The sequence below is a fragment of the Sus scrofa genome, chromosome 15 (assembly GCF_054392235.1).
Source record: "Sus scrofa isolate SSC_HxYL_T2T_F1_AM1 chromosome 15, Sscrofa_HxYL_maternal_Yorkshire_Landrace_v2.0, whole genome shotgun sequence".
NCBI classification, from domain to species: domain Eukaryota; kingdom Metazoa; phylum Chordata; class Mammalia; order Artiodactyla; family Suidae; genus Sus; species Sus scrofa.
The window spans coordinates 117,857,740-117,872,677 of record NC_139397.1 but is presented as its reverse complement, the minus strand read 5'-3'; the positions used below and the strand labels follow the sequence as shown (position 1 = coordinate 117,872,677).

The following is a 14,938-nucleotide window of genomic DNA, read 5'->3' as shown; positions in this document are numbered from 1 at the left end:
CAGCCCTAGAAGAAAGAAATTCTCATGGAGAGGATTAGGAGATGTAGGGAAGAAGATCTGGTTCTGGTAGAACCATGAAGCCCCTGGCTGTCACACTGATTTTAATGGAGGGATATGATAAGACTAGGTGTAATGTCACTACTCTTTGATTTCAGCAAGCTGTCTCACCATGGGGTTGTTTGGAAAGGTGAAGTACAGGGAATTCAGTTCTAGTGTTCTCTATGGAAGGAAACTATGGATACTGCAGTTCTTTTTGGAAACTGGAAGCTAAAGCTATAGGCAATAAAATTGCTTAAAAGGAAGGAAGAGAAAATTGGGAGGTGTTGATCTGATTGAAAAGCTTTCAAAATCATCTGCTGACATTAGATGGGTATTGGTTTTAAGGCATTAGCATGAGTATAAATCTATTTTATGCATCTCTATGCAGATTCAATAGAAAAAAATCCTAAATATATATTTAATTCCTTAGGGTCCCAAAGCACTTTGAGGATTTAAACTGATAAGCCAACCTCAAAGGGACTGATTCTTGCAACTAAAACACAGACACCTCTGGGGTGAAATGTGGCAACAGTTTGACAGGCATAGCAGTAGCTTAGGCCAGAAAGTATTTATCCAATTAAAATTATGGGATGAATTTTGGCTGGCAGAATGTAATTACCAGCCTTGGAATGGATCCAGGATCCTGAGGTTAACACCCCTCCTCTTGCCAACAACCCTCCTACCTGCCAACACTCTGAGATGGAGAAGGCTGGATCTGACACAATCGCACATAATACTGTTGTGACATCTAAGTACAATGATGATGATGTGAGAAGCATCATGAACCTGATTTTTTTTAACACTCATTATGTTACTTATTTTTATGCCACATTAGGCTAGAAACCAAATGTCCACATAAATGTTAATTTCCTCAAATCTGTGTTTAAAAAGTATAATTAGAAAATAAAAAATAGATTTAAAAATTAATTTATTCTGCCAAAGTAGTTATTTAGTGATTATTTCACTTCAGGAACAAAATTGGATCAAAATGGTGACATTTAATCCTTGCTATATTAAAAAAAAAAAAAAAAAGCAGGTCCTGATTTTTTGGAAGAGAAACGTATTCTCAAGGTTCACTGGCCTAGAAAAAAAAAGGAAAGCTTAATGCCCGGTTCCTGCTCCTAACTGAATGGGTAAATGCAAGTACTGCTTTTGTCCTGGGGAGGGTCCCATTCATAGTCACAAAATCTCGTGGTCAGTATTTCTCAGGAGGGAATTTATTAAAGGAATGTGTGAGGGGTGTGTGTGCGTGTAGCCAGAGAAAAGAGCCCCCTGCTGGTGTATGATCAATGAGTAATGACCTCATCATGAGTCTCATGCTTTTTTTTTTTTTTTTTTTGGCCCCTCTGCATGCGGAAGTTCCCAGGCCAGGGATCAAACTGCGCCACAGCAGTGGCAACGCCCACTCCTTAACCGCTAGGCTACCAGGGAACTCCTCTAATGTCCTGATTTACGGGAGAATTGTGGAGAATTCCAAGATAAAGCAAACGGGGTGGGAAGGCAACTCTAGAAAGAATGTTAAGCTCTTCCGGACACCAACCAGCCTGCGGGCGGGTGAAGTGGGGCAGGGAGGAGACCTGGAAGCTGGCTCCGTCCGCGGGACTAGAACGCGCTCGCGGACCCAGGAGGCGGGGCCGGCTGCGGAAGCTGCGCGTCGGTCACGCGCAGCAACTCCAACCTGGGTCGTCAAACCCCGCCGCCCTCCGCGCACTCAAGCGGGTCTCTTAAAACCGCCAAGGGTCCGGCGTGGCTGAAGGCTCGAGGTGGGCCCCTGACAGCCTCGCCGCCGCCGGCCGCACTTTGCTGCCAGGACCCGCCTTCGTGGACGCTGATCCCCCTGCTAGTGTCCATCCCGGCGCCCTCAGCGAATCTTTCAAGATATACCCTTTGGCCTGCGTGGCTCTGAGTCACCCCACACTGTAACCCGAGCGGGACTGCGCAGGGCGTCCCAGCGGCGCATCTTGCCCCTGACCTAGTGCTACAGCCGCCTTGGCGAACCTCTGCAGCCCCAAAGGTGCTAACTGCGGTGCGTGCGCAGAACGCAGGTGATCTGGAGAAATCTTCGCAAACTGCTCTGCTCTGCGCTGGCCAGTTCCTCCCGAGGGAGGCAGGTTGGTTTTAGGTCTCGCCAGAAGTAATCCCAAAGGTGATTGAAGGGGTGGGCGGACTAGGATCATACCCTCAAACCACAGTGTTTGGGGTCTTGTTTTGGGTCACGTTCTTAGAGGAGCAAGGACAGAAAGACTTATCCTTTTTAGTAACAAGCCTGACTCCGCGCCAAAAGCCTGATATTACTGCTAATTTCAGCTTTTGCAGAGAAGGTAGATTTTTCTAACAGCATCTTTGTGTGATTTAGCTGTCCACAGGGAATCAAAATGTGGAATGGGAGGATGAAACTAATCCTTTCTTTTGCACTGTTAGGGGTTGCCATAAACACCATTTGTTAAAATGCATAATTATGTTGGGAAAGTGCCTGATGAGACAATTAAGCTACATAAACACACTGAAAACAAATGAAAGCCAGAAGACGCCCACACCCCTTGTGTAAAGCAATTTTTTGTTTACATAAAAACTAGCGAGGTCTGAGCTGCTTTATTACAACAGTGTTATTAATATCTACAATAACCTAATGACCTCATTTTTGTGAATTTTCAATCATCAGATGATGGTCACAATATGAAAACCTGAGCTAGCCATGAAGGCCTGTACCCCCTCGAGGTTAAAGTGATCAGGCCAACAAACAGTCCTAGTGAACAGAAGCCGGTGGATTTATGTGTGGAGAACACTATTAATTGTACCACAGCATATTAGCTTAAACTCATGAGCTTAACTGTTTGTCTCAGAATTGGGTATCATTTCCTAGAGCAAAGCCCATGTGGAGAACAGTACCTGACACAGAATGTCCCTCATCAAACTTTTGCTGAACGAGTTCACAAGGGCCACATTCACTTTTAGCTATATTTAAAAGAGGCCAGAATACATGATGGCCTGATCTTGGAAAGGGGAATTATTTTCTTTTTGTTTTGAGATATTTAAATTTCCTTAGTTCGTAGTATCATTTGAAGTATAGAAAGATAACTAGTTGAAAAATGCCATTCTAGCATGCTAAAGAGAATCAAAGCAGCCCCTAAAGCTTGTGTAATCAATTCATTTTCCACAGAATCAGCCACATTTTTGGCTGAATATTGAGTAACATTATCAGAGTGCATGTCAGCTTTCAGTTCAAGATGCAGAGTCCTTTGAAAAGATTTTAAACTGATTTAGGAACTATGGAGACCAAAGTACAAGAGGAACTTGGTCAAATAGCTGTCATTTAAAGCCCCCCAATGAGTCCCTTTTATTTGTTCATATATTACCCAGTGCATGGCCCATAGAGATAATCTTTCTCTCTGCCAGAAGAATAGTTTTTGTAAGAATCAGCATATTAAATAATCTCTCTCATTTCTCTTTTCTGCATTTCCCCAGTAAGTCTCATTTAACAAAAGGATCATGCTTCTTCAAAAACAGGATTAAACTAAGAAAGACAGTACTTCAAAGGGAGTAACATACTTTAATGAAAAAGTTCACTGACATGACAGAAAACTTGACAGGTATTTTCTAGTATTGTTATTATCTTCATATATTTATGTGTGCATGACCACATAGGCATGATTTCCTTGTTGAGTCAATCTGAGGATTTTATCCTTTAGGTGTTACCTGGGAATGAAATAGTGAAGTATTCATGTTATGACTGCCTGGTTTCTGAAAAGCTATGAGTACTTTAACCTTTATGGATGTGAAAATAATGAATGAACTACAGAAACTAAAATAAACTCATTTTTCTCCTATTCTAGAAAAAAATCACCATGTCCTCTTCCAGACTGGGGCTCCGTTTGGCTGCCTGTTTATTAAACATTTCAGAAGCCAGAAGAAAATACATTGTTGAGAATGTCGCGAAAGCAGCTCTTCTTGAAAGAAATGGTGGGAACAACGGACAATTGAAGTGAATATGTAGGGTTTGGAAAATGCAGTCATTTTTGTACTCTGTTAACAGAATCTAGAGAACACTCTTCTTTCTTCCTGGATTTCCTGCCTTGTTTGTGGGCTGTTACATCTTCTGCAGGACTCCAGGATACTGAATAGATCAGTTACTCAGATGTGCACATATGCTCTTTTCCAAACGCCTGCATACGATCAGCAGCACATTTCTTCACATTGGCGAGTGTCTGAAATGCACGTGGTTCAGGATATTAACAGGCTCCTGAGGAGGATGTATTTACATAAAGGTTTAATGTTTCCCTCGTGGGCCATTTATATGATCATTAATAGAATGAGCGTAATTGTGCATTATGCTTTTTATTCAATAAGTTAAATAAAAAATAAACTTGCCAAATACCAAGTACTTTTCAAAGCACTCCTGCCAGCAAAGCCCATGCTATCATTACAGCATTAATACTCTACTCCATTTTTTTTCTGTATAAAGACTCTTAGGCAGTTGCATTTAAGTGATGTGTGTAAGAATACTTAGTGATTCAGAAGACTGAACTGAAGCCTTCTTACTCCTGGGGAGTATTTACTCTAAGAGAGACTACTTTTTTTTTCTTTAACCCTTGGTAAAATGTCCATGTGATGACATAAAGTTCTAGATATCCTTTGTTTTTACTTACACGCACACACACACATACACTCAGAACACAGTTTATGTACAGACTTACAGTCATTTAAATAAAAATGCTTTGCTATTAAATCAGCAGCTTTTGGGGAACAGGTGATCATTAGGATTATAGCCCTAAAGCGTTTGAGATGGTCATTTTTGATTTTGTTACTGTTCTTCACGAGAAAGCAGTGTTCTCCCCCAGCCTATTTCTGACACTGAGCACATTTAAGTTACTGTCTTACAACTTTGCAGGAGTTGGAAATGTCTATGAACATTCCTGATAATTGCTGATAAGACAACTCCTCCGGAGTCAGTGTGCAGCTGTGCTTTTGCACTCTCTTTGCGAGAAGAGCCAGATTGGGCCCCTCATTGTCAGATAGTACATCTAATGGGATTGGGCGAATGTTCAGAGACACAGTCTGTGATTAAGTGACTGGGCAGAGACATTTGTGGAAGCCACACACTGATGAACGCCTGGGTCTCAACTCACACTTTTTATCAGCTTATTAGTGGCAGCAGCTCAAATGGAATTATAGCTATTATACTCCATTACAAATACCAAACAATTTACTTCTGCTGAGATTCATACTGACAGCTCCTCCTGCCAGCAGTAATTTTTTTTCTGTATGCATGCTTAAGAAATTGCAGGAGAGAATGTTTCATTCTTTCTGCATTTGATTCAATTGAATCATCTGAAACTGAGAATAAAAGCTTTTCAGAAGATTTAGGTAAAAAAAAAATAAAATCATCTCTTTTCTTCTAGAAGCTTAAGCATATTGAAGAAAATACATAAAAAAGGAGTTTGTCTCATCTTGTCTCTGTTCCATCTTTCAAAGTTTTTAAAATGCAGGGAAGGTAGCACTAGTTAAGAAAATGACCTGTTGTTTTACAAATATTTTAAAGGCATTTATTTTTAAATGAGTGGAATCAGCTATATCACCTTTATTTTTTCCAGTTAAGCAATATGAAAACATTTAAAAGGCCTAGAACGTCTTATGTAAAAAAACTTGAGTTATAAATTTGAGACCTACACCAGGGTAGGGCTCTACAGATGCTCATTTGGCTACAAGTGAGTGACATAAGTTTATCTTTTCATGTTATTAAAATTAATCATGGAAGGCTGCTGTAAGCTCTGTAGTTCCTGAGTGTAACTTATTTTTTCTGTCCTCTGAAAAGATTAATTGTTGAGCTGCCAGGGGACAGGGCAACAAAGGTATAATGGCATAGTGAAAGGCTTAATTACCGCCTGAAAACTTTTGTCCTGCACTTTGAATTTGCTTTTGTAGGCATACGAGGGATTTTTAAGGAGCCTGAACCAGGCTTGTAAACTTCAAAAATAACTACTAGGTTATGTGTGGCTGCCATACTAGAGCATGGCAGCTTTCTCCTCCAGGTTACACATTCAAGTGAGTCACAAGCCACTGAAGGCTGGAAGTCGTTAACATCTGAAGGCTGTTGGTGGCCTCTGAAAAGGAGATGGTGGAGTGAGAACAGTTTCTAATAGGCAGGTGTATATATCCCAGAAACCTCTGCTCCAGACACTAATTGGCCTATCCTAGTTTTTCCAGATGTTAGGTTTTGATCCAGACAGTTTGATTTCTGGGTTTTGGAGGGAAAAATTGACAAGGACTAGAAGATGAGCTTGAAAAGGATCAATCTCAGACTGAATTAAGAGAACTTTGGCAAATTCAATAGCAAGTTCAGAAGGTCTGTTAGCCGCTGAGGCCTCGTGCCTGAGCTGAGCCATCAGGCTGTGTAGGAAGATGCTGTTAGAAGTGGACATGTGTCTAGATACTCATGTCGCAACAGAAGAAAGGGTGGGGGAAAAAACTGTAACTGCAATGTATACATCTAAGGATGACCTGACCCCCTTGCTGTACAGTGGGAAAATAATAAAAAAAAAAAAAAAAAAAAAAAAAGAAGTGGACATGAGTTTCGTGATTAACTGATGTCACTTAGGAAGTTCCCGTTGTGGCTCAGCAGCTATGAACCTGACTGGTATCTGTGAGGATGCAGGTTCAATCCTTGGCCTCACTCAGTGGGTTGAGGATCCAGTGTTGCTGTGAGCTATGGTGTAGGTCACAGATGCGGCTCGGATCCCAAGTTGCTGTGGCTGTAGGCCGGCAGCTGTAGCTCCAATTCAGCCCCTTGCCTGGGAACTTCCATATGCCGAGGGTGCAGCCCCCCCAAAAAAAAGAAGGAAAGAAAATTGATGTCACTATGAAGGCCATCCCCCCAGAATTTTACTGTTAAACTAAATTTAATTGTGTCGGAAGAAATAAAGTATTAAGGTTTCATCACAGAAGAAAAATCTTGCACTTACTTTTTTTTTTCTTTATAGGGCAGAAACATCCTAATGTATCAGTGCTCAATATATTTTCTGATCATGAATACAACAGATCAGTCATTACAATAGCAGGTTCTGTTGATGAGTTAGGTAAGATTTTATTTTCTTTTTTTTTACATATGCCTTTTGGCAAAGGGTCAGCTTCAGGAAGGCCTGAATATTCCTTAATTATTTCCTGTGTTAATCTGAATACTCCCCACCATTACCGTGGAGGTCTACCTCAAGTTGCATTTCATCATTTTTTTCTGAACATGTACATCAAACATTTCCCATTTCTTTTTCATTAGAATGAACCCAGAATCCACTATTTAATAACATTCTTTCCCTGAAGCTGATCACATATCCTTTGTGGTTAAGAAAAATTCTTCGGGTTTTAACCTGTGAGGTAATAGTATTGACGTCAGCCTTGATTTCCCTGATAAGTTGACATGGAATGAAGCATGCTAAGCAGTTGTGTTTTGAGTCAGAAGCCTGAAATCTTAAATTGGTCCATTGGGTGAAATGAAATGGGTTTTGTGTCTTCTTTTGTGAAATTTAGAAGGAGAGTTTGAATTTGAAGGATCATAATTGTTTAAACAAAACCCTGTATTATCTTAGTATCGCTTGGTTAAGGGTTTAAATTATTATTATTATTATTATTTTTTTTTTTTTTGGCCACTCCAGCAGCATGTAGAAGTTCCTGGGCCAGGAAGCATAGACCTGGTTATCTTCTCTGTTATCTCTCTTGCTAAATGATCATAGTGCACTGCTAATGAAAACTCAATAATAACATAACACTCTGAGGTGTCTATAATATGTATTTAGATAGAATAATTAAATGAAAAGTCTAATTCCTGGACAAGAGCAAAACTAAAATACTTAACACTATTAAAAATTTATGTGTGTATTTTAATATAAATTCATAAAACATTCTGAAAATAACAAGGATTTTTATCAGATTAATTTGATAAAGTTGAAAAAAATTAATTGATTATAAAAAATACAAAGTTTTTTAAGACTAATAAGCTTTGCATACTTTCTCCACTTTGGGGAACAATGAGCTGGAAGAAGTGTAAAACTTTATGACACTTGGGAGGTGGGGAGAGGCAAAATGTTGGCTCTTTCATTTTTCTTTATTTTGGATGAAAAAACAATCTTCTATACAGATTACAAAAGAAGAACATCTGGCGGGACAGTAATAATTGTAAATATTTCTTTAGATGCAATTGAAAAGTTAATGATTCTTTTTCGGCAATTTTATACTTTTAAGGTGATTCTGTTCTGGCTGCCTGCTTGGAGGCCTTTCGGTCTATTGATATGGAGGTTCAGGATGGGATCCATCCTTGCCTGGGAGCAGTCGACCTGATTCCTTTTTACCCTCTCTGTGGTGTCGGAGTGGAAGAGTGTGGAGCTGTGGCCAGAAGTAAGAGAAGGTTTGGGGTAGTGTGTTATTCCTTAATGGAAACCGTTTTTACAAATCAGAACAGCTCGTGACAATATAAGCACTCCTCAGTTCCCTGGGAAAAGCTGACCTTGAAGAATTGTATCAACAATAAGCTTCCACAGGTTGCAGTGGCACACTGTGTCTTTGGGACTCACCCTTCCACCTTCCACCCCAGGACGTTGTGGAACATTAAATACTGTGGGCTGCAGCAAATCAATCATTTTTCACCCTTACAAATTCACGATAGATCATGAGGAAAGAACAGTAGTTTCTAATGAGTTCCTTCAACTCTTCAGGGCAGAGCGATGCTATGCTTTGCCCATCTGTGTCCGATTTCCTTGAGCAGGGGTAATGATGAGGTTGAAAACCCACTTAAATGTTAACTCCTACCCCTTTTTCCCCTGATTTTTTTTTTTTCCTTGTGCACAACTCCCTTTAAGATTTTATTTAGAACTGAACTGTCACAGGCTAGATTTCAGCTGCAGGGGTGAATTTAATTTGGAAAATTTGAGCTATGTCACTTGAGGTGTTTTTGAATTAGGCAAATTGGGAGAAAAGAAAGCCCTTTTGCCTGGACTGTCTAGCTGCACCATGGTTAATTATGAGATGTAGAGGCTCATAACCTTTGGGGAAAAGTCTGCCTTAGGATGATTGCATACTTCTCTGAATGACCTCAGAAATCCCTCTATGGCGTTGCCTCATTTTTAGGTAAGAGTGAATTGTCTAACGTTTGGGATATAGATTTGGACTCCAGCTGAGCTGTGTCAGGCACTAGAAATAGGCAACAAGACTCGTTCCCAAAGGTGTGCCTCACTGCTTGTGCTGCTTTATAGTGTGACATGACAATCTATGGATCATTTCCCAGGAAAATCTTGGCCCAAAATTTGCTTTACTTTTCACATAAGAAAGAGTTAAAATTCAGAGTGGGGAAAATATGTTTCACACAAAAATGAAGAATTCAGAATTGTCCAGACCAGAATGATGATTTTAATTGTCTTCCAAACAATTATGTCCAATTACATTAAATCTCAAATTAGCTAGTACATGAAGTTCTTCATTACATCAGGACTAGTCCACCCAGATGTTCATCCTGCGTAGGAGACAGTTGACAACAGGAGGGTCTGGACATAGTATTTCTCCCTTCCCTTGCCCTTTAGCTTCATTGGCAGCTACTGTACCTCATGATTTAAACATGGACATTTCTAATTAAATGAGAGCTCAGCTGCATTCTTGAACTAATTTATAACATTCGATTTGAAATGTAATAGCTTCAATCTTCATCTGATTAAAAACAGTCATATACTGTACATGGTTACTATTTTGATGCTCCAACATGCAGTTTTTATTTTTACATTCTCTTTTCCACACAGCTGTTCATCTAATATCATCCAAATTTTTTAAGTTTTTTTTTTGGGGGGGGTGGTTACAGCATACTCAGGCATTCTTATGAGTCAGAAGTATTCAAATTCTAGAATCTTACTGTTTTCAGAACAGCAGAGGGATGTTTTCACTAAGGTAACCCCTTCTTAGGAAAACTACTCTAAAATAATTTAACTAACTTTCTTTGGAAAGAAGGGCAACAGAGAACATTCCAGTGACATAAAAGAGAGTTAATATCTATTTGTATAATTCATGTATGCTTTATTTGCAAAAATTCTGAATGAAATGTTTTGGAACTTTTTGATATCAACTAGAAGCTTGCTTACACCTTAAGGAAGGAGTTCTTTTTTTCTTTTCTTTCTTTCTTTTTCTTTTTTTTTTTTTTTTTTTTTTTTTGTCTTTTTGCCTTTTCTAGGGCCGCTCCCCCAGCATATGGAGGTTCCCAGGCTAGGGGTCTAATTGGAGCTGTAGCCTCCGGCCTACACCACAGCCACAGCAATGCCAGATCCGAGCCACGTCTGCGACCTACACCACAGCTCATGGCAACACTGGATCCTCAACCCACTAAGCAAGGCCAGGGATCGAACCTGAAACCTCATGGTTCCTAGTTGGATTCGTTAACCACTGTGCCACAACGGGAACTCTGAAGGAGTTCTTAAAGTGGGGTCCAAAATCAGTGTTCAAGGGAGTTAAAAATAACATTAAAATTACTTGCAAGTTTTTATGTATGTGCATTTATGTATACATACACAGATACAAACACCCACACATAATATTGAATATAATTTTAGTTTAAGAACTTCTAGAATAAAGAGCACAGCAGTGCAGAATCCTAGAGGTGAGAGCAGGCTGCAAAGGGCTGCTGTGTGGCTGGAACTTAGAGATGGGGTTGGGTGGGAAAGGCAGTCCTGGGAATGTTAAATGAAGTTTTGCAGGTAATCAGTCAGAGATGAGATCGTGAAGTCTTATATGCCAGGATAAGGAGTTCAAACCTTATCTTAAAGGCAGTGAGAACTATTGAAGAATCAGGAAAGTCCTCGACTGGCTTTGAATTTTAGAAAGATTACTCTGCTTGCGTGAGAATGGTCAGGAAGCAGACAGTCCAGTTCAGAAAAGTGACGGTGGCCTAAGATAGTAGATAATGGAGAGAATGGGGAGACTCCATAGGATGTTGGAGTGTGGGGAACAAGCAGTGGTATGAAAGTATCATCACTTACAGATGCTACCATGTAAAAAATGAGGCACATCTAGTCTATATTTAAAGCTTATAATTTTGAAAAAATGTTTTGGACTTTGATTTTCATTTTCTTTTTCTTTATTTTCTTTCTTTTTTTTTTTTTTTTTTTTTTGTCTTTTTTTGCCATTTCTTGGGCTGCTCCCGTGGCATATGGAAGTTCCCAGGCTAGGGGTCGAATCGGAGCTGTAGCCACTGGCCTACACCAGAGCCACAGCAACACGGAATCTGAGCCGCATCTGTGAACTACACCACAGCTCACAGCAATGCCGGAGCCTTAACCCACTGAGCGAGGCCAGGGATCGAACCTGCAACCTCATGGTTCCTAGTTGGATTCGTTAACCAGTGAGCCATGACGGGAACTCCCGATTTTTATTTTCTATAAAAACCACATTTGATCTATTAGGCTCTATTTCATTTTTATCTGCTATTATATCTCAAATTTTTCCCCATCTCCCTTTCTCCCTCACTCATTCCTTCTCTCCCTTCTTTTTTCCTTTTGCTTTGTTTTGTTGTTATCGAAATGATTCATACACGTGGCTAAAAATCAAGCCTGCAGGGTTTTTGTTCCCCAAACTCTATGACCTGCTTCCTTTTTCCCTACTTCCCTTTTCCCTCACTATGCACTATACTTCAATTACCTTCTCCCCTGAGCCAAGTACTTTCAATTTTATAATCCTATTATTTAGGATTCAACTCTAGATATCTAAACATTACACCTATATTGATACTTCTTGGTTTTTTAGTTTTAAGCATTGTCTATTGACTTCTTACTGCAAAAGATGAGAATTTAGCTTCCTTTCACCCCATCCCCCAACACTCCCCCAACACACACTTCCTAACTCTTTCCTCTCAATATAGTTACATAAAATTCATACCAATATTTGCTATTTACATTGTTATAACTGTGTAAACATTATTCACAGAAGAATTTAGAGTGTTATTATTTACTCTTTCTGTACAACTTTTCCTTTTTGCTGAAATTGATCATTATCTTTCTGGTTGTTTACATACTTTTTTATATACTTATTACTGTTTTAACCCCAAACTCTGTTATGCATTCAGTTGGAACACACTTTGTGTTGCATGTTGGGTAAATTTCAGATGGTTGAGGATAACTGTTATCATGGCATCTCCCTTTACTGTCATCCTGGGTGTTCCCTTCATCTTTTTCCATTTTGGATTCCCTGGTTGCTGAATCTGATATTGTCTCTTTTTTTCTCTCTTAGTTTATGTTCTTGTTTTGATGGAACATATCCTCTACTAGCTTTTTTTTTTTAAAAAAGTATACTTTTGAGAACTTGCATGTCTGAAAATGCCATTCTCTACCTTCACACATAATTGTTGATTTGGTTAGGTATAGAATTCTGGTTTAGAAATAATTTTCCTTTATTTTGAAAACTTTGAATCACTGGATTCTTATTTCCATTTGCAATTGAGGCCTCTGAAGCAATTATGACTCCTGATCTTTATAGGTGACCTGTTACTTCTCCCTGGAAGCTTGTAAGATCTTCATTTCTAGTGTTCTGAAATTTCTGCAATTGCCTTTGTGTGCAACTGTTTTCATCCATAATACTGGATAATAGTAGCCCCTCTGAATCCTTTAAACTTGTCTCTCAGTGTTGGAAATTCTCTTCAATTATTCCATTGATGATGTATTCCATTTTATCAGTTATTTCTGGAAGCCCCATTATTTGGATATTGGAACTCTTATACTGGTTCTCTACACTTTCTTTTTTTCATCACTTCATATTTTTACAATACTTCCTTATAAATTTCCTCTATTTTATATACCAAGACTTCAATAAATTTTTGTTTTCTTCTATATTATTTCCCAATTGCTTTTTACTCTCTGAATCTTTATTTTATTTTATTATTCTAAATAACATCTTGGTCATGTTTCATAAATACAGCATCAATGGATCATTTCTGACGATTTCTTCTTTTTGCGTGGGATCTGTTTCCCACCCCACCCCCAGCCCCATCCACACTCTCAGGTTGCTTTCTCCTGTTTGTTTTAAAGTCTCCTCAGATTTCTGGTGCACCTTGGTGGCTGCTTACCTTAAGAGTGGACACTAAAAGACTGGATGTAGGTGGGGTTGGTCAACTGTAGGCTGATCTGGCTGAGTTGTTTCTTTGAGGAACCCCTATTTCAGTATCTTTGGGGGTCTTTCCTCTTGGGCTGTTCAAATTTCCTGGAGAAGGATTCTCCAGTATTCAGCCTGGAGTAAACACCCAGCTGTCCATGTGTTAGGAGTTGAGTTTCAGAAAAGGGCCAGAAGATTCTTACCATTTAGTGTGTAAATATTCCCTTAATTCTCCTCTTTTCATTTGTCATCCCTACCTTCATCCATGCCCAGTATCTCCCAGCCATAACACCTTGTGTTTTACCTCTGTCTTCTGCCAGGGTGGAGCCAGCACTTGCCAGTCTGTGTGGAGGGGTGGGATCTAACTGCTGTTTAGACAGACTTCCCACTGTTCTCCCTGTTTTGAGCAATGCCTTTACCTTCTCTCCCAGAGTGAGGTTGCCAATTCTGACCATTTTCAGGTGCCTGTGCTGTCAGCCAGGCTGCCTCCCTGCTGTCTGGGCTTTGCTAAACGTTCAGCTCCTTTTCTGTCTGCTCTCCACATTCCAGTGCTATCGCCTCTTCTTCCATTTCTGTTTGTTTGAATGAGTCAGTGCTTTTAAAATAGATCTCTTTACCATCTTTTTCCTGGGGTTTTTGGAAGAAGTGAAAGTAAACTTGGGGATCTACACTCCCCTTTTACTTGGAAATCCCTCCTTCTCTAATTCCTCATGGTGATTTTGATTCTCTTGGATCCTTCAAGAACAGTGAATTCACCTAAGTTGGAGCCAGGGGTAAACTTATAGGAACATTAGTCTTTTTTGACTTCTAACTCAATATCGAAGGTATTTAGTCTTAATTTCTGGAATTCTATAAATTTTCTATAGACAGTTGCCCTGAAGGGTTACTGTGGGCCATTGTCCTGCCTGTATGTTTTCCACACCTGCACTACTTTGTGTTTCACGTGAGTGTCACACAGTGTCTCTGAAACATGGCCTTGTTTCTCATGCATACATGAACCTTCTGGAGAAGGACTGAGTGAGGATGTGGGGGAGAGGGCAGGACAGCGGGTCTCAGGCAAATTCCACCTCCCCCCCCCCTGCCAAGTGATTTGCTGGTGAAAATGGGCTTATGTAACATGTAGATTCATAATTAGGTTTAAAAGTCTGGACCATAGCTATAAATTTTGTAAATCATATGAAACTTGCTTTTTGTTTTATGTCATTAATCAAATGAAATAAGGTTTGTATAATGCTTTATAAATTGACATTATTTAGAAGATTGGAAAGATAAAATGTTAGCTAAGTAAGTTATACAAATAAAGACATAGCTTTTACATGATTGATTTTTTGGATTTATATCAAAAGATATACAACATTAGGAGTTCCCATTGTGGTGCAGTGGAAACGAATCCGACTTGGAACAATGAGGCTGCAGGTTCGATCCCTGGCCTTGCTCAGTGGGTTAAGGATCCGGTGTTGCCGTGAGCTGTAGTGTAGGTCACAGATGTGGCTTGGATCTGGCACTGCTGTGGCTCTGGAGTAGGCCAGCAGCAACAGCTCCTATTAGACCCCTACCCTGGAAACCTCCATATGCCATGGGTGTGGCCCTCAAAAGACAAAAAGACAAAAAAATATATATATATCTATGTGTATACACACACACACAAGATTAATTAATTTGATTAGAATCATCAGCCTTGTTAGGTGTTTTTTTGAGTATTTTTATGACTTGCAGGACATGTGCCATGGCAGATTCACACGACATCAACACTTGTGCAGGTCTTAAGACCCTTAGATTACCTTATTACAGA

General features: G+C 39.6%; 1 protein-coding gene across 23 annotated transcripts in view; it reads left to right on the top strand.

The window, feature by feature from the left end:
• Nucleotides 1–14,938, top strand: part of FTCDNL1 (formiminotransferase cyclodeaminase N-terminal like) — a 387,434-nt gene that overhangs the window by 46,865 nt on the left and 325,631 nt on the right. For 12 of the 23 annotated variants that reach the window (XR_014830075.1, XR_014830076.1, XR_014830079.1 and 9 more), the window contains 3 exons: nucleotides 3,873–3,999; nucleotides 7,017–7,112; nucleotides 8,272–8,424. Coding sequence is in view for 16 of the 23 variants with exons in the window: in XM_021075931.2 (XP_020931590.1) it covers nucleotides 3,873–3,999; nucleotides 7,017–7,112; nucleotides 8,272–8,424 (376 nt within the window). In the remaining 7 variants the exon portion in view is untranslated. Of the gene's footprint in view, nucleotides 1–1,724; nucleotides 2,186–3,504; nucleotides 3,630–3,872; nucleotides 4,000–7,016; nucleotides 7,113–8,271; nucleotides 8,425–14,938 lie in introns of those variants that run through there. The other 11 variants (XR_014830081.1, XM_085000315.1, XM_021075936.2 and 8 more) reach the window with 6 other exon arrangements.